This window comes from Notolepis coatsorum (assembly GCF_963971535.1).
Source record: "Notolepis coatsorum genome assembly, chromosome: 6".
NCBI lineage: Eukaryota > Metazoa > Chordata > Actinopteri > Aulopiformes > Paralepididae > Notolepis > Notolepis coatsorum.
In genome coordinates, this window is record NC_140170.1 from 77,812,055 (window position 1) to 77,836,553 (window position 24,499).

Below are 24,499 nucleotides of genomic sequence, written 5' to 3' on the forward strand. Positions count from 1 at the left end.
CTCTCAACAACCAACATCACATTCTCTCTCTCTCTCTCTCTCTCTCTCTCTCTCTCTCTCTCTCTCTCTCTCTCTCTCCTCTCTCTCTCTCTCTCTCTCTCACACACACCTGACTCCGCTTCATTATCTGCTCTTCGTGGGTGTTAAGAGATGTTTTGCTCACCTGCGACTCAGTGAAGATCATCTCATCCGCCCCCCCGAACATATTTTAAATAATTTTCCTTTTTTTTTCTTTTTTTTTTTACATTTAAATATTTCCCTCTCTCCGTTCAAGTGGGGGGGGGGGGGGGGGGGGGGGAGTTCAGACGTCTGGGCGTCGACATCAGACTGCATGGCTGATGAGGGGAAGGAATATTTTACCAACGCCGTGCCTCTGACCTAGAATGACAGCTGCTCGCATTTTCGTATCTGAACATCGGCGGAGTAACGCCATTAGGAATCATGTTTTTTAGTCAATTATTTTGCAGAGCGATGATTAATAATTCCCTCTCCAAAATGTTTGTGTCGAAATAAACATCCGCTTAAATGCTTTGAGTAACCGCGAGGGTAGCTTGGAGCGCGCTTTTCTTTTTCCTGAAAGCAGGACTTTGTTGTCAGAGAGATAACATTAACATCGTCTGTGATTATTCTCTCGCCTTCTACTTTTTACGTGCGGGAAGCGCATGTCCCATAATGCCTTGCTGGCCCTAGGATAGAAAAGAAGCCTGCAGCAGCTTTGAGCTAAACAAACAGGGAGAGGGGGAGGGGGAGAGGGGGAGAGAGAAGGTAGGGAGAGGGAGAGAGAAGGTAGGGAAAGCCCTCTGGCTGCTGGCATGGTGCACAAGAGGGAGTTGGACGCCCCCGCCACCCAAGCCACACACAGATGTGTGCACACACACACACACACACACACACACACACATGCACACACACACACGCACACACGCACACAGACACACAGACACAATGTATAGTCCCAATCCAATCAGTGTGTGAGCTTACTTCACACTGTGGGCGTTCATATAGATGTAGTCATGAACAATAAGAAAGTTAAAAGTCGGTTGTTGAAAACAGTGGTTTTCTTTAAAGAAATCTCTCATAAAGCAGCAGAACCGCGAGGTTCTTTCCGTTCCTACGCTTCGCCACGTAGCCATAATGGTGGCCTCAGCCCTTCTGGAAGGCTTTTCTTTGTGAGGTGGCTTTTAGCGTTCCTTCACAGGAAGTCTTTGCCCAGGGGGGTTGTGGGTAGCGAAGTGCTGACCCAGCCACCCTGCGGTCGAGCCCAAGTCACTCTCAATACACTTCCTAATGGCAGAGCACCTGATATCTGCTACAACAATGGCTAACGCAAGGACACACACACACACACACTCACACGACCACCTTCACTGCTTCACACATAAAGTTGCACACACACACATACAGTATGCAGACATGTACATCCATCATCCACACACCCCTTCACTGTTTCACACATTCAGACACACACACACACACGCACGCACGCGCACGCACACACACACACACACACACACACACACACACACACACAGAGACACCCTATCACGTCCTCCTCCAGCCACCAGATGAACTCTCACATCTGGCCCAGAGAACCACAGCATCCGTTTTGTACAGAGATGAATTGAAACAGGAGAAACACAGCGGAGGGGAGGAGAGGAAGAGAAGAAAACCCCTCTTTTTTTCCTCTTTTCCTCCTGAGCTTCAAACGAACCGTCCTGATGAAGTATTGTTTCAGCACTCTGCAGCGCCAAGCTGCCTTTGAACTGGCTTGGCACCTGTCATACATAACCATGAAATACCCTCCCTCCCTCCTCTCTCTCTCTTACTCCCTCCTCTCTCTCTCTGACTCCCTCCTCTCTCTCTCTGACTCCCTCCCTCCTCTCTCTCTCTCTTACTCCCTCCCTCCTCTCTCTCTTACTCCCTCCTCTCTCTCTCTGACTCCCTCCTCTCTCTCTCTGACTCCCTCCCTCCTCTCTCTCTCTCTACTCCCTCCCTCCTCTCTCTCTGACTCCCTCCCTCCTCTATCTCTCTCTTACTCCCTCCCTCCTCTCTCTCTCTTACTCCCTCACTCTCTCTCTCTCTCTTACTCCCTCCCTCCTCTCTCTCTCTTACTCCCTCCCTCCTCTCTCTCTCTCTTACTCCCTCCCTCTCTCTCTCTTACTCCCTCCATCCTCTCTCTCTCTCTGACTCCCTCCCTCCTCTCTCTCTCTTACTCCCTCCATCCTCTCTCTCTCTTACTCCCTCACTCTCTCTCTCTCTCTTACTCCCTCCCTCCTCTCTCTCTTACTCCCTCCCTCCTCTCTCTCTCTTACTCCCTCCCTCTCTCTCTTACTCCCTCCTCCTCTCTCTCTCTTACTCCCTCCCTCCTCTCTCTCTCTTACTCCCTCCCTCTCGCTCTCTTACTCCCTCTCTCCTCTCTCTCTCTCTTACTCCCTCTCTCTCTTACTCCCTCTCTCTCTCTTACTCCCTCACTCTCTCTCTCTTACTCCCTCACTCTCTCTCTCTTACTCTCTTTCCATTTCCATTTCCATTGGGTTTCCATTTGCTCTATACGAGTCGGTCTCTATACATTAAGGCCTTGATGAAGCGCTGTGCTGCGCTGATTTAAATCTATATAGGAGCCAGTGCTGGGTGGAGCACTGTGCTGAGTGGAGCGCTGTGCTGAGTGGAGCGCTGTGCTGAGTGGAGCTCTGTGCTGAGTGGAGCGCTGTGCTGAGTGGAGCTCTGTGCTGAGTGGAGCTCTGTGCTGAGTGAGCTCTGTGCTGAGTGGAGCTCTGTGCTGAGTGGAGCACTGTGCTGAGTGGAGCTCTGTGCTGAGTGGAGCGCTGTGCTGAGTGGAGCGCTGTGCTGAGTGGAGCTATGTGCTGAGTGGAGCGCTGTGCTGAGTGGAGCACTGTGCTGAGTGGAGCTCTGCTGAGTGGAGCTCTGTGCTGAGTGGAGCGCTGTGCTGAGTGGAGCTCTGTGCTGAGTGGAGCGCTGTGATGGGAGGAGCTCTGTGCTGAGTGGAGCGCTGTGATGGGAGGAGCTCTGTGCTGAGTGGAGCACTGTGCTGAGTGGAGCGCTGTGCTGGGTGGAGCTCTGTGCTGAGTGGAGCGCTGTGATGGGAGGAGCTCTGTGCTGAGTGGAGCTCTGTGCTGAGTGGAGCGCTGTGATGGGAGGAGCTCTGTGCTGAGTGGAGCGCTGTGCTGAGTGGAGCGCTGTGCTGAGTGGAGCGCTGTGCTGAGTGGAGCGCTGTGATGGGAGGAGCTCTGTGCTGAGTGGAGCGCTGTGCTGGGTGGAGCTCTGTGCTGAGTGGAGCGCTGTGCTGGGTGGAGCGCTGTGCTGAGTGGAGCTCTGTGCTGAGTGGAGCTCTGTGCTGAGTGGAGCGCTGTGCTGAGTGGAGCGCTGTGATGGGAGGAGCTCTGTGATGGGTGGAGCTCTGTGCTGAGTGGAGCTCTGTGCTGAGTGGAGCGCTGTGCTGAGTGGAGCGCTGTGCTGAGTGGAGCGCTGTGCTGAGTGGAGCGCTGTGATGGGAGGAGCTCTGTGCTGAGTGGAGCGCTGTGCTGAGTGGAGCGCTGTGCTGAGTGGAGCTCTGTGCTGAGTGGAGCGCTGTGCTGAGTGGAGCTCTGTGATGGGTGGAGCGCTGTGCTGAGTGGAGCGCTGTGCTGAGTGGAGCGCTGTGCTGAGTGGAGCGCTGTGATGGGAGGAGCTCTGTGCTGAGTGGAGCGCTGTGCTGAGTGGAGCGCTGTGCTGAGTGGAGCGCTGTGCTGAGTGGAGCGCTGTGCTGGGTGGAGCGCTGTGCTGAGTGGAGCTCTGTGCTGAGTGGAGCTCTGTGCTGAGTGGAGCGCTGTGCTGAGTGGAACTCTGTGCTGAGTGGAGCTCTGTGCTGGGTGGAGCTCTGTGCTGAGTGGAGCGCTGTGCTGAGTGGAGCTCTGTGCTGAGTGGAGCGCTGTGCTGAGTGGAGCTCTGTGCTGAGTGGAGCTCTGTGCTGAGTGGAGCTCTGTGATGGGTGGAGCGCTGTGCTGAGTGGAGCGCTGTGCTGAGTGGAGCGCTGTGATGGGAGGAGCTCTGTGCTGAGTGGGAGCGCTGTGCTGAGTGGAGCGCTGTGCTGAGTGGAGCTCTGTGCTGAGTGGAGCTCTGTGCTGAGTGGAGCTCTGTGCTGAGTGGAGCGCTGTGCTGGGTGGAGCGCTGTGCTGAGTGGAGCTCTGTGCTGAGTGGAGCTCTGTGCTGAGTGGAGCTCTGTGCTGAGTGGAGCTCTGTGCTGAGTGGAGCGTTGTGCTGAGTGGAGCGCTGTGATGGGAGGAGCTCTGTGATGGGTGGAGCTCTGTGCTGAGTGGAGTGCTGTGCTGGGAGGAGCGCTGTGTGGTACATAGTGGCCCTCAGCTCCAAGCATTCTGATGGACAGGAGCTCGTGTCAGGTCAGCCCCTAGACGTGTCTTGCGAAGGCAGTTCGGGAGGCCCGGTGAGCCGTCTTACCACTTGTGTTTATTACTCATTAAATAAATATAATGTGAACTAATGAACGTTTTTAAGCCATATGTTACTTGGCTTTGATTCGGCTGAGCCGTAGCTCCGGCGGTGGCCGCACGCTCGCTGGACACCAGGGAGGAAGGAGGGAGGGGACGCCGTGAGGAAGAATGAGTGGGAAAGAAAGAAAGATAGAAAGAAAGAAATGACAAACAGGGCAGCCAAGCCGTCGTGAAGTGGATAGATGAATTAAACATCTGGTTGGTGACTGCCTGGCGCTAGGGGCTACGCTAGCATCAGACGCAGCGTGCTCCACGGCTGGCCATCGCTAGCGTTGTGATGCTAATGTGACGGCGCCACAGTATCAAAAGCCCCCACGTCAACATTTAGCCAGCACCACTTTTTGATTCCTGCTGCATTTTTGACAGTGAGCGGTTTGTGAAACGCTGCCAGCCACGAGGGTTTCTTCACTGCTTTTCTTCACTAGTCGAGGCTTCAAATGTCATTAAGCGTGAATCGGTCTCTCTCTCTCTCTCCCTCTTTCTCTCTTGATCTCTCTCTCTTTCTCTCGCTCTCCCCCTCTCTCTATCTCTCTCGATTCTACTCCCACATCAGTTTTCAAACCTCGTCCGAAGCTCCAGGCAATTAATTAAGCCGGATGTTGTCAAGGGTCTGCGATACGAGGTGTGAAATCTAGCCGCTCACTGCTGTCTTGCTAAATGGATGGATGGATGGATGGATGGATGGATGGATGGATGGATGGATGGATGGATGGACGGACGGAAAGACGGATAGACGTATGAAAGGAGAGATGGATGGATGAAAGGATGGATGGATGGATGAGAGGATGAAAGAATATGTGGATATGTAGAGAGAGATAAGTGTAGATGGGACCAGGCAAATCTGAAGAAAGTATGACACTCTGTCTCTCTCTCCCTCATGCCATTGTGTGCTCATACAATTTGAGTGGTCGTTTGTTCTACCAATTGAAATGATCGTCTGGGACTTTTTGTGAGGGAAGTGGCCCGAAAACGTAATCGCATTTCTTTGCTCCCGATCCGATCCCGATCATGTGATTTTGAGTATCTGCCGATACCGATTTTTCCTGATCCGATCTTTCGGCAATGCATTCAAATAAAAGAAAATCAAGTTGACCCTTAAGGTTGTTTTTTTATTTAACAGTATCCAACTTTCCATTATATCCAACATGGATATATAGCTTCTTTTCTTCCACTTATTGCAGCATTGGATCAAAATTCAAAACAAAATAAAAATAAAGCTTATCAGTGGTGCACCACAAAATAACCATGTAAAGTAAAACAAATGATGTGCAGAATAGTGCAATAACAAAGGTAGTGCAGTAACAGAGGTAGCTTGACTAGCTTCACAAGTTCAGTTACATTCAGTCATAAATAATAAAATATAAAATTGGCTTAGTGCAGAATAATTCTAGACTATGAACTAGTTTAGTTAAAAAAATATATAGTAAAAAAAAATTAAAAAAAAATCCCGTTCTTTTCCCCCCCGATTCCGATCTTCTGAAAATCACGTGATCGGATCGGGACATCCCTACTGAATAGCCTTGTGGGCAGAACTCCCCATTGGATTAGATCACAGCAGAACGGTTGGCCTCCCAACCTACACATCCTCTCGCCTTTCCTCCCGCCATGTTCTCTCTCTGCCTCGTAGCCTTTTCTTCTTTCTCCTCACACAACCCCTTCCCCTCTCTATTTTCTCTATTCTCTATTCTATTTTATATATCCTCTATTCTATATTATATTATCTACCACCATTTGCTATTTTCCTCCTCACTCTATCTCTTCACCCCCCCCCCCCCCCCCCCCCCCCCATTGAACTCTCTTCTCTCCTTTCTCAGCCCTCTGGTTCCCTCGTTCCCCACCATCTCTCTCTCTCTCTCTCTCTCTCTCTCTCTCTCTCTCTCTCTCTCTCTCTCTCTATTTCTCTTTCTCTCTCTCTCTCTCTGTCTCAATCTCCCTATCTCTGTTTATATCTCCCTCTCTCCTCTCTCTCCCTTATCTCTATCTGTATCTCTCCATCCCTCTCTGTCTCTCTCTCTCTCTGTCTCTCTCTCTTTGTATTTTTCTCGTTCTCTCTCTCTAGCTGATTGTATAGCACGTTAGACAGTAGCCTGCTTCTTCCTATAGTATTCCCTCCTCTCATTATGTGCTGTGTGTGTGTGTGTGTGCGTGTGTGTGTGTGTGCGTGTGTGCGTGTGCGCACGCGCGTGTGTGATCAGACACAGAGGGCTATAGGGCTAAGCAGCCTAATGAACAAACCCGGCATTGTCTGCGTGCTCTGGGGAGATGCTGCAGCTTCTAATGGACACCAGCTTAAGAGTGTTGGGAGGAGAAAAAACAAGCCACAGATGGAGCTGGCTAACACGCAAAGGCTAGGAGGAAGAGCCACAGCATTGTTACAGGAAGAATCTAGCGGGGGCTGGGCTGGACATGAAGTGAGAATTTCCAAACGTTTTGGAGCGTTCGTTTTAGTTGAAAATGGTTCTAAAAACGGCTTTGTCCTCCTTATTTATTTTCTACATGTAGGCCGTACGCTGACACGTGCATCTCCGGGGGAACAGTTAGCAAGGCAGAGGCAACCATATCGAAGACGGTGGAACGTAAAGCTTAATTACCCCCAGAGATCCGTTGTCCATATGTTTGTCTGTAATTGACCGATTCCCACTGTTTAATGTGTCGCAGTGATGGTAAACCATGCAATCATAGGAGGATCCCTATTATTAGGATCCTCTAATTGAGGACGTCTTTGTTTAACGATCTTAATCCCCGGTTTGAATTTCATCCCGAACACATTCCTGGAGAAATGTGATTAATGTCTGCCGTTGGTTACACGCCCTCCCACTGGGCGCACAGTGCAGCGCCGGTATGTAGTGAGTCACCTCGCGGCCTGTTTTCAGCTCGTTAAATGTGTGATAGATCATACATAGAAGAACAGGTCAGTCATGGTGTCGGCCCAAACAACGCAGTGTGGGGCGTGTCTCCTCCAGCCACAGCTTTAAGCAATTCTCTAATCTCTCTCTCTCTCTCTCTCTCTCTCTCTCTCTCTCTCTCTCTCTCTCTCTCTCTCTCTCTCTCTCTCTCTCTCTCTCTCTCTCTTTTGCTCTCTCTCTCTCTGTCTCTGTCTCTCTCTCTGTCTCGCTCGCTCTCTCTCTCTCTGTCTCGCTCTCTTGCTCTCTCTCTCTCTCTCTCTCTCTCTCTCTCTGTCTCGCTCTCTCGCTCTCTTGCTCTCTCTCTCTCTCTCTCTCCCCCCCCCTGTCTCTCTCTCTCTCTCTCTTTCTCGCCTCTCCCGCCCAGTGTTCAGTTGACGAGGTCTGTGCACCACTGCCAAAAGTGTGGTATAAACACTGTAATGACCTCATTGTTCCAAGACACACAATGACACACACACACACACACACATGGATGGGTCGCTTCCAGATTACCTAAACAGAGCCCATGTCAACTCTGGCTAATATCACAGACCGGACCCCACTCTGACACACACACACACACACACACACACACACACACACACACACACACACACACACACACACACACACACACACACACACACACTGAGCGCTCTCGAGCTCATTACTGCACATTACGCTCCACACATGGACATCATATGCTGCAGCCCGCCTGAGCACCATAACAGTGTGGCGTTGTTATAACAAGCGTGACGTTTCACAAGGTCCATGCTCGCGGTCTGAAGCTCCCCAGGCCATCCACCTCTGGAGTGTTGGGCATCACGTCACATTAAGTTCTGGGTGTAGGAGGCCACAGTGTAGTGTGTGTGTGTGTGTGTGCGTGTCCGTTTTGAGGTGTGACTCGTCACTCTGTAGAGGGAGAAAGAACAAGGCATGAATCGCGTGCTTCAATACAATTCAACATGTTATTACGTCCACTTCCAATGTGTTTTTTGGAACGGAACACGTTTCGTGTGGTTTCTGTGATTCCACGAGTGTGATTTCCACGGCAGCGGTACAGCATGTCGTGATCACGTTTAGAATAGGTTAAAGCAAAAGTATCACATTTGATAGCAGGAAAATCACACGTGGACTCGTTGTAAATTGTGTATGCGTACTGTATGTCCGTGGAGTCATGAAGACTGCAAGGAAAGTGTCCCAGAAATACCTTGGAAACGCGTGTGATAACGTGATCTTTCGTTTGATTGATTTTTTTTTGGGTGTAATATATCAAGCAAGGAACCCCGTCCCCTCTCTCATCTCTATTTATCTTTCTCTCTTTGCTCATTCAGTCCATCATAAATAAAAGAGTGACCCATCATAACCCCCCCTCCCCTCCAAAATGATCTATGATATCTGAAGAAACGATAAGTTACCTCCTAATTCTTCAGTCTGTCACCTCCCCATCACCCTTAACACATTTTGGATCAACTCTATTTCTCTCTATCTTTCTCTCTATCTTTCTCTCTATAGAGATTTATGTCCTTCTCAACTAACCTCAATAAACAACAAACTCTCTTCCAGAGACTCTCTGCCATTGACAACCATTTAAACCATCCCTCTCTCTCTCTCTCCCTCTCCCCCAGGACTGTCCCCAGATCCTGCCCTCCACCCAGATCTACATCCCGGTGGGAGTGACCAAGCCCATCACCCTGGCCGCCAAGAACCTGCCCCAGCCGCAGACGGGCCAGAGGAACTACGAGTGCGTCTTTCCACATCCAGGGCGAGACCCACAGCGTGACGGCCCTCAGGTTCAACAGCACCTCCATCCAGTGCCAGAAGACATCGGTGAGTACAAGGGGGGAGAATTAAAGGCGTGGTGTGACTGCATTACACCACTAGGGGGCCCCCGGGGCAAGTATGTATCATAATGATGAACGATAAAACAGGTGGAAACTGGTTGGGCGGACGGACGCCATTTTGGTGCCATTGATGGTGAAGAGTATAGTAGAGAATACTGGCAACTCGTTCTTAGTCCCATTATGGTGTGCATTGGGAAACTGAAGCGGATGGAAACCATCATTGAAGATGGAGGATACTAGTGCTGCACGATTAATCTAATTGCAATTGCAAGCGTGCGGTCAGCCTGTGCAATTATACAACCGCAAACAAAGGCTGCGATTTGTGATTTAATTGAATAAATTAATAAATGTGACAACCTGTTCTCTATTTGTGTGGAGTCTGCTAACATTACGGCCATAAAGAGAGGCAGTGAAACGTGTGTGTGGTCACATGACCACTAGGACCACAGAATCGGATATACACCGAGCGATTTCGGAAAATTATCCACACACTTTAAATAGTAAATGGTCCATTCTTATAGCGCTTTTATTCAAAGCGCTTTACAATTTGTTCCTCACATTTGACCCATTCACTCACACATTCACACACTTGACGGTGGAGGCAACCATGCAAGGTGGTAACCTGCTCATCGAGAGCAGTTCGGGTTAAGTGTTTTGCTCAAGAACACTTCGACACGCTGCCCGGGAGGAGCGGGAATCGAACCGGGAAACTTCCGATTACCTCCCGAGCCACCGTCGCCCCACTTTACAAACGATCGACTGAATATTGCAACTATGCGCCATTGGCGTGACCAACGTAGTGTAATAACGACCCCCAACAAAGTAATTTCACGCCTTTACATCACGTTGCGCCCCGATTGGCAGAGAATTTGTTTTCTGGCCTATGGTGATTTCACCCAACCTCATACTATGCGGCTGAGCGCGACAGAGGTTGGGTATTACGGCCAGAGAGAACACAGCCTCGGGCTGGAAAGAGGCGCTGGCTGCATGGGACCTGGGTGAGGAGCGCCAGGTCGCTATAACAACAGACAACGGCAGTAACATCGTTACGGCGGTGCAGCTTAATGACTGGCTATGGTTCCACTGTTTTGACCATAATAAATAATAATAATAATGGATTGGATTTATATAGTGCTCTTCTCTGACTCAGAGCGCTTCACAGACTCCATTATTCATTCATACACAGTCATACCGGTGGTGGTAAGCTACAATTGCAGCCAGAGCTGCCCTGAGGCAGACTCACGGAAGCGTGTCGAATAATCATCGCCTACGGCCCCTCCGACCACCACCAACATTCATTCACATGCATACACATTCATACGAGGCAAGTAGGTTAAGTGTCTTGCCCAAGGACACAACGGCAATGGGATGGACATGGGCTTGAGCGGGATTCGAACCACCAACCCTTCGATCATTGGACGCCCCGCTCTACCCCTGAGCCATAGACCTCACCTTGCCATTGATAAGTGAATTTTATTCGATCTATTTTTATCATCTATGGTAAATGGTAAATGGCTGCTTTTTTATATAGCGCTTTTATCCAATTTGTTACTCACATTTTACCCATTCATTCACACACCGACGGCGGAGGCAACCATGCCAACCTGCTCATCGGGGTTAAGTGTTAAGTGTCTTGCTCAAGGACACATCGACACGCTGCCCGGGAGGAGCGGGAATCGAACCAGGAACCTCCGGATTGCCAGACGACTGCTCCACCTCCTGAGCCACTGTCGCCCCCGAGCACTATCTACAGTACACCACTTTGCCTATCTGCCATGTGGCTAAGTGTGTATGTTTGAGTTGAGGAACACCATTTATTCATTATGTCGTGATTACAAATTGCAATCGCACTCTTTCACCAAACCGTGCAGCACTAGAGGATACTGTAGGTTCCTCCACCACCTGCACCTGTTTGGTGAAACGAGCTTGTAGAAGATGTGTCCGCGTTTCCTGGTTCAGAAGCAGCGGGCCACTTCATATGACCAGGGTTTTAGTGTGCGGCCAAAATGTGATGTTCTCTTGCGATGGTGCCTTTCAGACCAATGCCTTCGTACTATCGCTATGTGGAATTTCCTTCGACTGTCGGTGAAGGGCATTGACCTCCGATTGCTAACGACCTCTGATCGCTAACGACCTCTGATCGCTAACAGCCTCTGATCGCTAACGACCTCTAATCACTAACGACTAGGGATGTCCGATATTGGCATTAAAATGTGATATCGGGGGGCAAGGCGCTCCCCACGAATGCGGAGACGCTGGGCTCGCCTGTTCGAGCCCAGCGCTCCACATTGCTTTCAGTTTAGCTGGTCGTTCATACTAATACACATTGGCCGTATTAGGGGGTGGGAAACTGATGGGTGGGGATCGGGCGTTGTGGACAGCGACTCCTACAGGTCGGTTGGTGCGCCTGCGCAGTAGAATCAGGAAGTGTCGGGGGCAGCGTGAGCCTCCCACGCGTTACTCCTCGCCACTGAGAGATCGAGCTGCGCAGGTGAAAAGATGCGACTGCTGTTACCTCAAGTACCGGAGGGGACTTGTGCTATGTATGACTTAGTCCACATTGCAGCCGGCTTGTGGGAGGCAAGAAACAGCGTCCGTGACAGGGGAGGGTTGAATTGGATGATACAAAATTGGGATGGGAGAAAATATAGAAAATGGGAGAAAAAGTGGATACAAAAAAAATTGATATCGGAAAATTATCTGTATCGGTTTGAAATATATATATATATATATATATTTATTTAACCTTTATTTACCCAGACAAGCAAGTAAGAACAAATTCTGATTTTATTTATTGTCAAAAGTATGCATAATGTTGTGTTAATTCCACGACAAGAGATATGTCTGAAATTATTCCGTTTTTTGGGGGGGGGGGGGAACCCTGCATATATCGGTATCGGTTGGTATCGGAAATTAAGAGTTGGACAATATCGGTATCGGTAAAAAAGCCAATATCGAACATCCCTACTAACGACCTCTGATCGCTAACGACCTCTGATCGCAAAGAGCACTGTGACCACTAACATCCTGCGTGTATATAATAATAATAATATATATATAGATCCTCCACATGCGGCGACGGATACTGTTTCAGCCGCTATCTAGACCGATGACCCCATCCTAAAGCGGCCGGCGGAACCTGACAAGCGTGGCCATTTGACACTGACCTCGCGAGGGCTCCGACCGGACATGAGCCGCACGCTGTAACCGAGATCCGCGGTGGATGACGAGGCCTGTGTTGACGTGTTCTAGGCGGGGGGGGGGGGGCGGGGGGGGGTGTAACCTGATGCATCTGATTACAAGACGTGAGTCATTAGGGCGCAGCACGGCCAGTGAAATATGTCGTCGCTCAAACATCGACCGGGGGTAAAGTATAGCGATGGCCAGCCATCCTGCTTTTCCCACGGAGGGCGGTTTTTATTTCAATGGCAGTAGCGGTTTTGCGGGCAGGAACGCCGACAGGTGTGTGTGTCTGCATGCGTGTGAGATTAAAGTCTGCTTATGTTTATAAGGAATTGGATGTGGGTGTAATATGTGTGTACGTGCAGAGGGTTTTAGGTGTGTACGTGCAGAGGGTTTTAGGTGTGTGTGTGTGTGTGTGTGTGTGTGTGTGTGTGTGTGTGTGTGTGTGTGTGTGTGTGTGTGTGTGCGTGTGCGTGTGCGTGTGCGTGCGCGCGTGCGCGTGCGAGAGCGAGTCTCCAAACTAGCGGTGACAGATAAGAGGTGGCTGCGCTCCGCTTCACTGAGGCTGAAAATGTGAAGAGGAACTGTGGCTCTGAACCTGGTCACCACCGGATTGATCATGTTTACACCTAGACTCTCTCTCTCTCGCTCTCTCGCTCTCTCGCTCTCTCTCTATTTCTCTCTCTCTCTATTTCTCTCTCTCTTTTCTCCAGCATCACTAGTTTCCTTCCGGTCTTATTTTCTCTACCTGCAGGTGGTAAAGAAAGCAACATCTTGACGGGGAGCTAGCGCTATTGATTCTGTTTCAAATGAGCCTCTCAATGCAGCATGTCAAACATGGTAGCTATCATGTGACAGGTTAATAATAAATTAATTAATTAATTAAAAAAGCACACAAACACCACAAACACCTCGAATCCTTCAGAGTATTCCACTAATTAGCTTTAGCACCTCGCGGCGCTAACACCTAGCCTCCGCACGTCAATACATGCTAACGCGTTAGTGGCGTAGCCACGGGTTGACTCACCCCTTCCTGTTGATATGCGTGCACACGTGTATAGCATTTCCCAACGGCACCCCTGTTGCCTAGCTACGTCGCTCTCTCTTGCTATAGCCGCTTTGACAGCCTCGTCTGACACGGCCTCCATCGATATCTAGTCGTTTAGGCGCCAGCCGTTGTGGGCTAGCCGTTTGTTTGTGACGGCGGGGCTAATTAGCTAGCGACACCGCTGTCTCTGCAGAGATGCCTGTTTATTGACTGTTTATTGTAGCAGCAAGCCATTGCTAATCAGCAAACACAGCTGCGGACTCGGGCCAAAAACTCCATTTCTGCTTTTGACGGCTGGAGTGTAGACGTCCTAGCGGCAATTAGCCTTTAGCTGTCAGCGCTTAGCCGTGGCGCACAGTCGTGTCTGACCACATGGTCAGATATCACGCGGCCTGTACGTCAAGTCTACGCGAAGGCTTGGTTTGACGCGCCGGGTTGAACACTGCCCTGCATATGAACTTGCCAACTTGGAACATTGAAGCCTGAATTATGCAGCCACTTTTGCTCATGAGTGTAATTACGTTGTGAGTTATTAGGAAGAGATGAGAGTCTCATTATAGACCTGTTGCGGAATTTCAAAATAATGAGAATCTCATAATGTTAATGGATGAATTCCTGGACCCTCGTATCTACCTACCTTCCTATACTTTTTCTCACATGCAGCCTGCCATGTTTGTATCTGCTTTGACAGTGCTCAGCACAGACTCAATGAATCTTGTATGACTGCAGTGGAAATAGACTCTAGCTCATCTGGTATGCTGCTTAATACACACACACACACACACACACACACACACACACACACACACACACACACACACACACACACACACACACATACACACACATGCACATGCACACAGAGGCCTAGATGCATAGGCATGGCACTGAGGGGATAGGGGTTAATCAGTGTGTGTGTGTGTGTGTGTGTGTGTGTGTGTGTGTGTGTGTGTGTGTGTGTGTGTGTGTGTGTGTGTGTGTGTGTGTGTGTGTGTGTGTGTGTGTGTGTGTATATGCGTACACACTTCCTTTTATTTGCCTGAGGCTGTGCAGTATGGGATGTTTATGTGTGTGTGCCTTCACCTACAGCTACTGCAGAGAGGCTGTGGATGTGTGTGTGGGGGGGGTTACTAATCAATGGAGTACACTCATGGGATGTTAATCCCGAGTTTAGCCTGGTGTTTGAGTTTAACCTGGTGTTCAAAGCCTGGTGTTCCTCTCTCACTCGCCCACCTGCCTTAGGGCAGAGAGAGAGAGGGAGGGGGGGGGGGGGTGGTCGGGGCAAGGCAGGAAGAGAAGATGGTGAGGAGGAGAGGAAGAGGAGTATTAAAATAATATCACAAGATGAAATAAAAAGCAGCGCTAACTGCTGGAGGGGGCAGAGCAGGAGAGGAGTCGAGGGGGGAGGAACAAGGAGCAGAGGAGAGGATACGAGGGGGGAGGAACAAGGAGCAGAGGAGAGGATACGAGGGTGGAGGAACAAGGAGCAGAGGAGAGGAGACGAGGGGGGAGGAACAAGGAGCAGAGGAGAGGAGACGAGGGGGGAGGAACAAGGAGCAGAGGAGAGGAGTCGAGGGTGGAGGAACAAGGAGCAGAGGAGAGGAGTCGAGGGGGGAGGAACAAGGAGCAGAGGAGAGGAGACGAGGGGGGAGGAACAAGGAGCAGAGGAGAGGAGACGAGGGGGGAGGAACAAGGAGCAGAGGAGAGGAGTCGAGGGGGGAGGAACAAGGAGCAGAGGAGACGATAAGAGGGGGGAGGAACAAGGAGCAGAGGAGAGGATACGAGGGGGGAGGAACAAGGAGCAGAGGAGAGGAGTCGAGGGGGGAGGAACAAGGAGCAGAGGAGAGGAGACGAGGGTGGAGGAACAAGGAGCAGAGGAGAGGAGACGAGGGGGGAGGAACAAGGAGCAGAGGAGAGGAGTCGAGGGGGGAGGAACAAGGAGCAGAGGAGAGGAGTCGAGGGGGGAGGAACAAGGAGCAGAGGAGAGGAGACGAGGGGGGAGGAACAAGGAGCAGAGGAGAGGAGTCGAGGGGGGAGGAACAAGGAGCAGAGGAGAGGAGACGAGGGGGGAGGAACAAGGAGCAGAGGAGAGGAGACGAGGGGGGAGGAACAAGGAGCAGAGGAGAGGAGTCGAGGGGGGAGGAACAAGGAGCAGAGGAGAGGAGTCGAGGGGGGAGGAACAAGGAGCAGAGGAGAGGAGTCGAGGGGGGAGGAACAAGGAGGAGAGGAGACAAGGGGGGAGGAACAAGGAGCAGAGGAGAGGAGTCGAGGGGGGAGGAACAAGGAGCAGAGGAGAGGAGACGAGGGGGGAGGAACAAGGAGCAGAGGAGAGGAGTCGAGGGGGGAGGAACAAGGAGCAGAGGAGAGGAGTCGAGGGGGGAGGAACAAGGAGGAGAGGAGTCGAGGGGGGAGGAACAAGGATCAGAGGAGAGGAGACGAGGGGGGAGGAACAAGGAGCAGAGGAGAGGAGACGAGGGGGGAGGAACAAGGAGCAGAGGAGAGGAGTCGAGGGGGGAGGAACAAGGATCAGAGGAGAGGAGATGAGGGGGGAGGAACAAGGAGCAGAGGAGAGGAGACGAGGGGGGAGGAACAAGGAGCAGAGGAGAGGAGTCGAGGGGGGGAGGAACAAGGAGCAGAGGAGAGGAGTCGAGGGGGGAGGAACAAGGAGCAGAGGAGAGGAGACGAGGGGGGAGGAACAAGGAGCAGAGGAGGAGTCGAGGGGGGAGGAACAAGGAGCAGAGGAGAGGAGACGAGGGTGGAGGAGCAAGGAGCAGAGGAGAGGAGACGAGGGTGGAGGAGCAAGGAGCAGAGGAGAGGAGACCTAACGGCAAGAACATGGGGGGGGGGGGGGGGGAACCTGAGAAGAAACAAGATACTAGGTGTACATAAATGAGAGAGGGAGAGAATAGCTTGATATGTGTCTCTCGTATCCCCTAACGCGGAGGGGGCTGTCAATAACTCAACGGTATGTGGGACATACATGAAATATGATATAGTAACAGCAGCTCCTTATTAACTGGGTTTGGTATCGCCTGGTCCATATCTGCTTATGGTAAAGGAAATACTGTTCCAGTGTGTTTTTTTTCTTCTATATTAGGTTACTGTGTGCAGACTGAATTATCCCAAAGGGGCGAAAGAGCAGCTCTATCGCAAGCCTCGAAGAATGCCGGTCGGCTGGTAACAGAGGAAAAGTTGCTGTTTTGTTTGAAGCCCGGGCATGAAACTCAATATGCAACGGTTTTCCCAGCTTTGAAGAGACATGCGTTTGTGGTAAAGTTTTTTTTTTAAGCCCCCCCCCCCCCCCCTCCTCCTCTCGACATCTATGTTGAGAAGAAAAATAAAGAAAGGAAGAGGAAATGTTCATTATGAACTATAATTTATTATAATAAAATAACGTATTTGAGATTAATTCCTGCTAAATCAACATTTCGAAGTTGGTGTTAGCTGTCGGAAAGGCTACCTTTTGTCTTTATTAAGTTTTTTGTATTCCTGTCTTTAGGTCTTAATGTCTGTATTTCCAGTCTGTCACAGACACAGCGAGCTATAGTTCCTTGATTCATTCCTTCCCTGTCGAGAACACTGGTAGGGTCATGAGAGGGGGGTGGAGAGGGAGAGAGGGGGGTGGAGAGGGAGAGAGAAGAGAGAGAGAGGGAGGGAGAGAGAGAGAAACAGAGAGAAAGAAAGAGTAGAGATAGATAGAGAAAGAAATAAAGAGAGAAAGAGAAGAGAGAAATAAAGAGAGGGAGAGAGAGATGGGTCAGGACTGATTGAACACAGCTCGGTGCCCCTGGAAGGCCTGAGGAGAGAGCGAGAGAGAGAGAGAGAGAGAGAGAGAGAGAGAGAGAGAGAGAGAGAGAGAGAGAGGAAGAACAAGGTAGAAGGAAAGGGTAGCGAGGTCCCGCTGGACTCTATACTGTCTCTGTCTGGATTCCTCCTCGCTCTTGCTTTTTCTGCCTCTCAATTTAGAACTTTCCATTTCCATCCTCTTCTCTCTCCCTCTCTTTCTCCCTTTCTCTCTCTCTCCCTCTCTCTCTTATCCCTCTATCTCTCCTCTCTCTCCTGGGGGGAGGGGATGCGAGGGGACAAAATATATCAGCGTGGGTCTTACACTATTTTACCCTCCGTCCAATAAACACGGAGGCCACTCCACCAGCTTTCTCTCTCTCACTCACTTTATCTATCTCTCCCTCACTCTCTTTCTCACTCTTTCTGTCTCCCTATCTCTCTTTTTCTGTCTATCTCTTTCTCTCTTTTTTCTCTTCATCTCTTTTTCTCTTTCTTTCTCTCTCTGTTTTTCTTTCTTTCTTTCTTTCTTTCTTTCTTTCTTTCTTTCTTTCTTTCTTTCTTTCTTTCTTTCTTTCTTTCTTTCTTTCTTTCTTTCTTTCTTTGTTTCTCTAACTTATTCTCTCTCTGTCTGTCTTTCTCTCTCTCTCTGTTTCTCTCTCCCTGTGTGTCTCTATCTCTCTGTTTCTCTCTCTTTCTGTTTTTCTCAGTGTGTTTCTCTCTCTCTCTGTTTATCTCTCTTTCTCTCTCACTGCACTGCGCGGGAGTACAAGGAGGAAAATGTAGTTTGGGACGTGAAGCTTTTCCTTTCGGTGTGTGTGTGTGCGTGTGCGCGAGTGTGTGTGTGTGTGTGTGTGCGCAGAGCAGCTGTTTGTTAAAGCAGAGATGGGATGTATCAGGGCTCCTGATGGCATCCAATTAAGGCAGATAAAATGATGATGAATTGCATCTCGGGCAGTGGAGACGGATGCTTGTGTGTGTGTGTGTGCGTGCTTTCTCACATACACACGAAAATAGAGGAGAAGGAAGCTGAAAGGACGGCAGACGTACGGATTGGGAGAAAATTGGCCCTGTGAAAGGAGAGGGGCGGAGATAGAGAAAAGGACTAGAGTGAAGATGCCAGGAGAGGGGGTGTGGAGGAAGAGAGATAGAGAAAGAAAGAAAGAGAGCAGAAGAGAAAAAAGATAGATGGAAAGAGAGAGAGAGTGAGGGAGAGATGGATAAAATGAGAGAGGGAGAGAGGGAAAAAGCTGGAGTAAAGATGGATGGATGGATGCCTATTCCGCTCTAAGAAAGTTCTAAAACACACTTCCGCAGGGCTAATGAGGGGCTGAGTGCTGGGCGGTGTAGGCAGTTGGCTCAGCAGAGCATGGCACGGTGTGGTCTGGCGTGGCTTGGCTTAATGAGATATAAACACAGGACCTGCCACAGCACTCACCCTCCACACACACTAAGCTTTTAATTGTCCTGCCGTGTGTGTCTGCTTGCGTTCTATTGTCTGTGTGTCAGGGTGAGTGTATGTTTGTCTTTTTAGGGAGTGTGTCTGTTTCTAATTGTGTGTAAGAGAGAATTAGATGTTTGTGCGTGCTTGTACGTGTGTGCGTGTGTGTATGTTCCGGCCATTGGCTGGGTGAATTATTGTGTATGCATATTTTCACTGATGACCGCTCTTACATCCATCACTCCTAAAAGAGAGAGGGAGAGAAAGAGAGAAAGATATTCTACCCCCTCCCTCTCTCCTCCACCCATCCTGCATTCCCTCACTCCTAAACAACCCCTCCTCTCTCTCCCTCTTGCTGCCTACACTGCACAGCCCACCCTTCTTTCTCTCCATCTCTCCTTTTACCCTCATTCCCATTTTCTCTCTCTCTCTCTCTCTCTCTCTCTCTCTCTCTCTCTGATAGGTAAAGAGTGGTGCTCCCACACTGCTGTCCTGGCTAAATAAGAATTAATTGCTGCCCAGCTATCAGCATATGGCAGTTTCTCCGCCCTCTCTCTCTCTCTCGCTCTCTCTCGCTCTCTCTCTATCTCTATCTCTCTCTATCTATCTATCCCCCCCACTATCTCTCTCCATATCTCTCTCTCTCTCTATCTCTCTCTCTCCATCCGTAATCATCCCATCTGTGTGTATGTGTGTGTCTCTCTCTCCCTGGTTACTTACTTTTCCCTCCCTCCCTCAGTCTGGTTGTGGTGGTGTGGCTACGTGTAGCAGCAGTAGTAATTGCCACAGCTGGACTCACTAAGCTTTAGCCAGAGGATAGGTGAGAGGAGAGGAGAGGAGAGAATAGGTTAGAGGAGATGATAGGTTAGAGGAGAGGAGGGGAGAGGAGAGGAGAGGAGAGGCTAGAGGAGAGGAGAGATCACACACCTACATACATGCAAGTCTAACTGTGAGTGACTAACGGTGACCGTAGAGTCTCTCAGCACAAGCTGTTCCTCATACTAGCTCTGGATAATTAGCCACAAACGAATGCAAATGCAATGGCATCATGCTCCTGTCAGTAGAAGCTGACTGAAGACAACCGACATCTAGGACTACATTTCAGTTCACTTCAGTCAGCTTGTACAGTCGGGAGCTTGGTACCATTGACTTTGCATAAGGTTGTTACTTAACCAGCAGGAGCTAGTGTGAGGAACAGCATGGCTGGTGCTGAGAAAGGACTCTACCGATTGATAAGTAGGACATAGGGCTAGGGTTGAACTATCCATTTAAATGCCAGGAAAAATGATGTGATGTAAACATATGCATGTTAATTTCTGTGTTATATACAGTATATTTAAATAGATGGGATAATACAATCTCTGCGTGTTGAGAAACGATTGATTGATTGATGCTACATTGAGCCTGAACGTATATTTTGTCTAATAGCATATGAAGTGACTTGACCATCTCCACCAGGCGGATTATGCATCTGCCGTCTGTGTGTGAGTCTGTGATTATATATCTATCCGCAGCTAATCTTGCAAACTACAGGGGCAATTTGGATGACACGTTGCTCATACGCCAGCAGGCCAGAGGACCTGGATTATAGAATATTTTGCAGATCGGTCAACAACTAGTATTTTATTTGAATACATTTCCATCGTTATCCATTGAAAAACATATTCAGTATGAAGTTACACATTCTGAATCAGCTATCTGGCACCTGTTTACAACATGCCATAGTGAAGCTATTGTCGTTGATCTACGTATGCATTAAAAACGTTTATTAATTAATTTAAATAATTGTCCATTGGAATAAGCCCCGCCCCTTTCATATATCATGAATCGTTTGCCATATAGTTTCATGGGAGGTGTCAATGAATTTAAAGTTGCATTCCACCGAAATAGTTTTAAATGTTTATACCACCCACATAGTTTTAAAGGTTTATTCCACCCAATATTGTAATAGTATGTAGTAGTGTGACGGAGAAAGAAAGAGGGGGGAGAGGGGTAACTGACAGACGGAGAGATGGAATGGACTGACCGAGGGATCGAGGGAGAAATTGAAAGCGCTGACATTTTCTGCAAACAACACAAAAATTGAGTCTTTTGTCCTGAGAGGTGCAGTAAACCTGGACTACAGCTAATGTGTGGGCTGGGGGGGGAAAAGCCAAACATTGTCTATTACAGCCCTATTTTCCCCTAAAGCCAGCAGTTTTTCTCTCTTTTTCCCTCTCTTTCTCAATAAAGTGTGCGTGAATAGGGGGGGGGGGGGGTGGAGGCGAGCGGGCGCGTGTGTGTGATAAGCTGGGTAACGGGGTCCAGCCATGCTCCAATCCTGTTAGCATTAGCGATTAGCGCCGGCTAACAGGCCCCTATTATGAGCAGAGGCTAATTCCTCACTGCCTGGCGGCCCACCCTACCACCACACACGCACACACACACGCACACACGCACACACACACACACACACACACACACACACACACACACACACACACACACACACACACACACACACACACACACACACACTAAGCTATAGGAGGGATTACTACTTGATCCTTGATTAGGAAGCCATATCTGCCTGTCAAAAGTCGTGCACGCGTGTTTATGTGGGGGTGAAATATGCGGGCATATGCTACAGTGTGGTTGACAGGTTGTGTGTGTTAATGTATGCATGCGCGTCTGTGCTTATCCTGGCGATTGAATATGTGCGTGTGTGTGTGTGTGTGTGCGCGAGTGTGAATCTGCACCCGCTACTAAAACCCCTCAAATCGTTTAACTTATCGCAAGTTTTAATAGCTTGCCCATCGACGGCGACTTATCTCCGTCACACAGTGGACAAATCTTCACTCTGGCTTTTTATTTTAATTTTTTTTTACTCTGACAACCAACAGATAATATAAAAATGGATTTATTCCAAGCAATAAAGAAAGAATCAAATAATAATCACTCAAAGAAAAAAGAAAAGTCACTATAATCCAAAAGTTTCTGGCGAGTTTGTCTTGCGCCGCCCCTGTGCTTCAAATAGATCCGCTATCAACTCTATCTTTAATTTTTCAAAATGTACAGTTGCTATTGCATGCACTCATCTGTGTTTCACTACACACATGAGTGCATGCTTACCAACTGTCCGTCTGCAACACTACTATCACCGACATCTAAGAAGGGAGATCCCCCCTTGAACGGCCCTTCTAAGGTTTCTCTCCTCCACATTGCCTGTGGAGCTTTTTTCCCTATTGTTAGGTTTTAGTGAGTTTTTCCTTACCTTCGCGTGGGGTATGTCTGGGAGTGCTTGCATTCTTTCATTTATTTGCATTCATCTAAAAAATGTTTGGACCCTATGGTGTTCTTGTTCTGTTCTTGACTTATTGTTATGTTGTCTTCTTGACTTGTTTAAAGAAGACCTGTACGGCCCATGGGGACATTAACGTGTGTTGTCGGGCCCTATAAATAAATTTGATTTGATTTGATTTGATTTGAGTCCTCCCCCCAAAATCTCTCGGAATCGAATCGTGTAGTAGTCGCAGTCGGTCAAACCAGCGCCGATGTGAATAATCTGGAGGGAAAGAGGTAGTGGGCGCTCAGTCGCTGCATCGGGACGTACATCTATAACACCTGTCGTTGTCACCTTGAGAGAGAGAGAGACTACCGTATCCCGCTCAGTCTCAGGTAGAGGTATGAGCTCACTGGCCCTGGGCTACTTTGGTATTTTTAGCACCTTCACAATGACTAATTATCCGGCTCTGACCCTCACAGAAGGTAACCGTTGTCCCACCTTCTTCCTCCGCCAACCACCACCACACCCTCCTCTCTCTCCCTCTTTCTTTCTCTCCCTCTCCATCCCTCCTTCTCTCCCTCTATCCCACACTCTTCTCTTTTCATATTGTTCTCCTCTTCTTGTGCATCTGTGTTGCTGAGACCCAATGTCTTTCTTTCTTTCTTTCTTTCTTTCTTTCTTTCTTTCTTTCTTTCTTTCTTTCTTTCTTTCTTTCTTTCTTTCTTTCTTTCTTTCTTTCTTTCTTTCTTTCTTTCCCATGTCCATATTTTCACTCCTCTCTCTCTCTCTCTCTCTCTCTCTCTCTCTCTCTCTCTCTCTCTCTCTCTCTCTCTCTCTCTCTCTCTCTCTCTCCATCTTGATCTATTGGTGTTGTCAGATGTAGGGGAGGAAGACGAGGGAGGACGTGTGGAAAAGAGGTTCTCTCTCTCTCCCTCTTTTTGCACAGCCGATGCTTTTACCCTCCCACTCATTTTCACAGGATCCTAATTGCTTTAGTCTCGCATCAAGTGCGTCTACATGCACCTTTCATATTTCCAATATTATTTGGGAGGTTTGAGTATTCATGATAGCTGGGATAAGCTCATTGAAACCTAGGTGTGGTCGCTGGGACATGTCTGATATTAGGCGGAGATATGCGTGTGAGTTCTGTTTCCACGGTAATACTCATAATATTCAGTTTACACAATTTTATGTATACGGGTATACAGTATACGGGTGATGAGGATATTAACACTTTCAGTGCCCAGCAGGGGGCGCACATTTAGTGCTTGAATGCCCACCATCCACTTCAATGTTAGCATTAATATCGCCTAATCTATGTTTTAAATTATGGCTATGTGTCTAATCTGCCCGTCGCTTATCAATGACTCATTTTCCAGTCAACATTGTCGAAGCGGATTGTTTTTTTATCGGTTCATTTCCGTTTTATAGCATTTTGACAAGCCCTCGTTTTCAAGGTGGGAAAAAAAGAATCCGTGATAAACGCCCTGTACTGTAATATTCTAGAACGTTGTCATTTTTCAGCCTATTTATGAATCGTTTTCAAATAAACGCTAGATTATTGATAGTGTATGTGTATGTATGCGCGCTGGTGCCGCGAGCTGAAAATGTATTATCTTAGTTCCTGATCGCTCGCACAGTCAAACAGCCATATCACATATAGGGGAAAAGCTTATATCTCCGTGAAAACGGGTCTGATTATCCTAAGACTGGTCAAATAGATTACTTACCTGAGATCAGATGGTATCCAAATGGATTATTCCAATTCCTGATCGCCATTCCAAAAATCTATCCTTTTATTGATCCAACGCGTATACTGTAAAACACATTACACGCTGTGCTGAGGGTCCACAATGAATCTGATCGGCTCCGGTTACATGCGTGAGAAGTAAAATGTGGATTCCGGAGTATTTTTTTCTCATCCATTTTCATTGAGTCCAATCCAAAAGGGTGCATTACCATCTGGGAGACGATAGGGGGCGCTTTTTTCACATCTGAGCGCCTGATGAGGCTGGTTTACCAACGGTAGACTCGGTTGATGAAATATGAGTTCAGATCGCTAATAAATAAAAAAAATCACAAGAATTCTCGTGATGGGCATTCAGGGGGCGGGCTGATAACCCGAGATATCTCGTGATGGGCATTCAAAGTGTTAAGATGCACATAAACAACACCTTATTTACTAACATGTATACCAGGATATTAGCTACCGATCAAAAACACCTTATCCACTAAGATATGAACCAGGATATTAGCTACATGTATTAAACACTTTATGCACTAAGATCTATACCAGACCTTTGATGGTTATCATTACTGTAGCTTGCCATTACAAAACGCAATGATGTTCATCAAATCAATGGGGGATACAGCATACTGTACAGTATGTGCTATACACATATGTTACACAAAGGTACACACACACACACACACACACACACTGGGGTACAGGTGTGTACATACTATACACACTAGGTAAGCCCTGTTAGCTAATGTTGGTCTATAATGTGAATATGCCATAGTCAAAGTGTGTGTGTGTGTG

The 24,499-nt window shown here is 48.7% G+C and overlaps 1 protein-coding gene across 1 annotated transcript in view; it reads right to left on the reverse strand.

Moving 5' to 3' along the window:
* LOC311229567 (plexin-A1-like) overlaps positions 1 to 2,525 on the reverse strand; it is a gene marked incomplete at its 5' end in the record, with an annotated part of 76,969 nt that extends 74,444 nt beyond the window's left edge. The window contains 1 exon segment of the mRNA XM_084315643.1: positions 2,509 to 2,525. Coding sequence (XP_084171769.1) covers positions 2,509 to 2,525 — 17 coding nt within the window.
* Between the last annotated feature and the right edge of the window lie 21,974 nt (positions 2,526 to 24,499).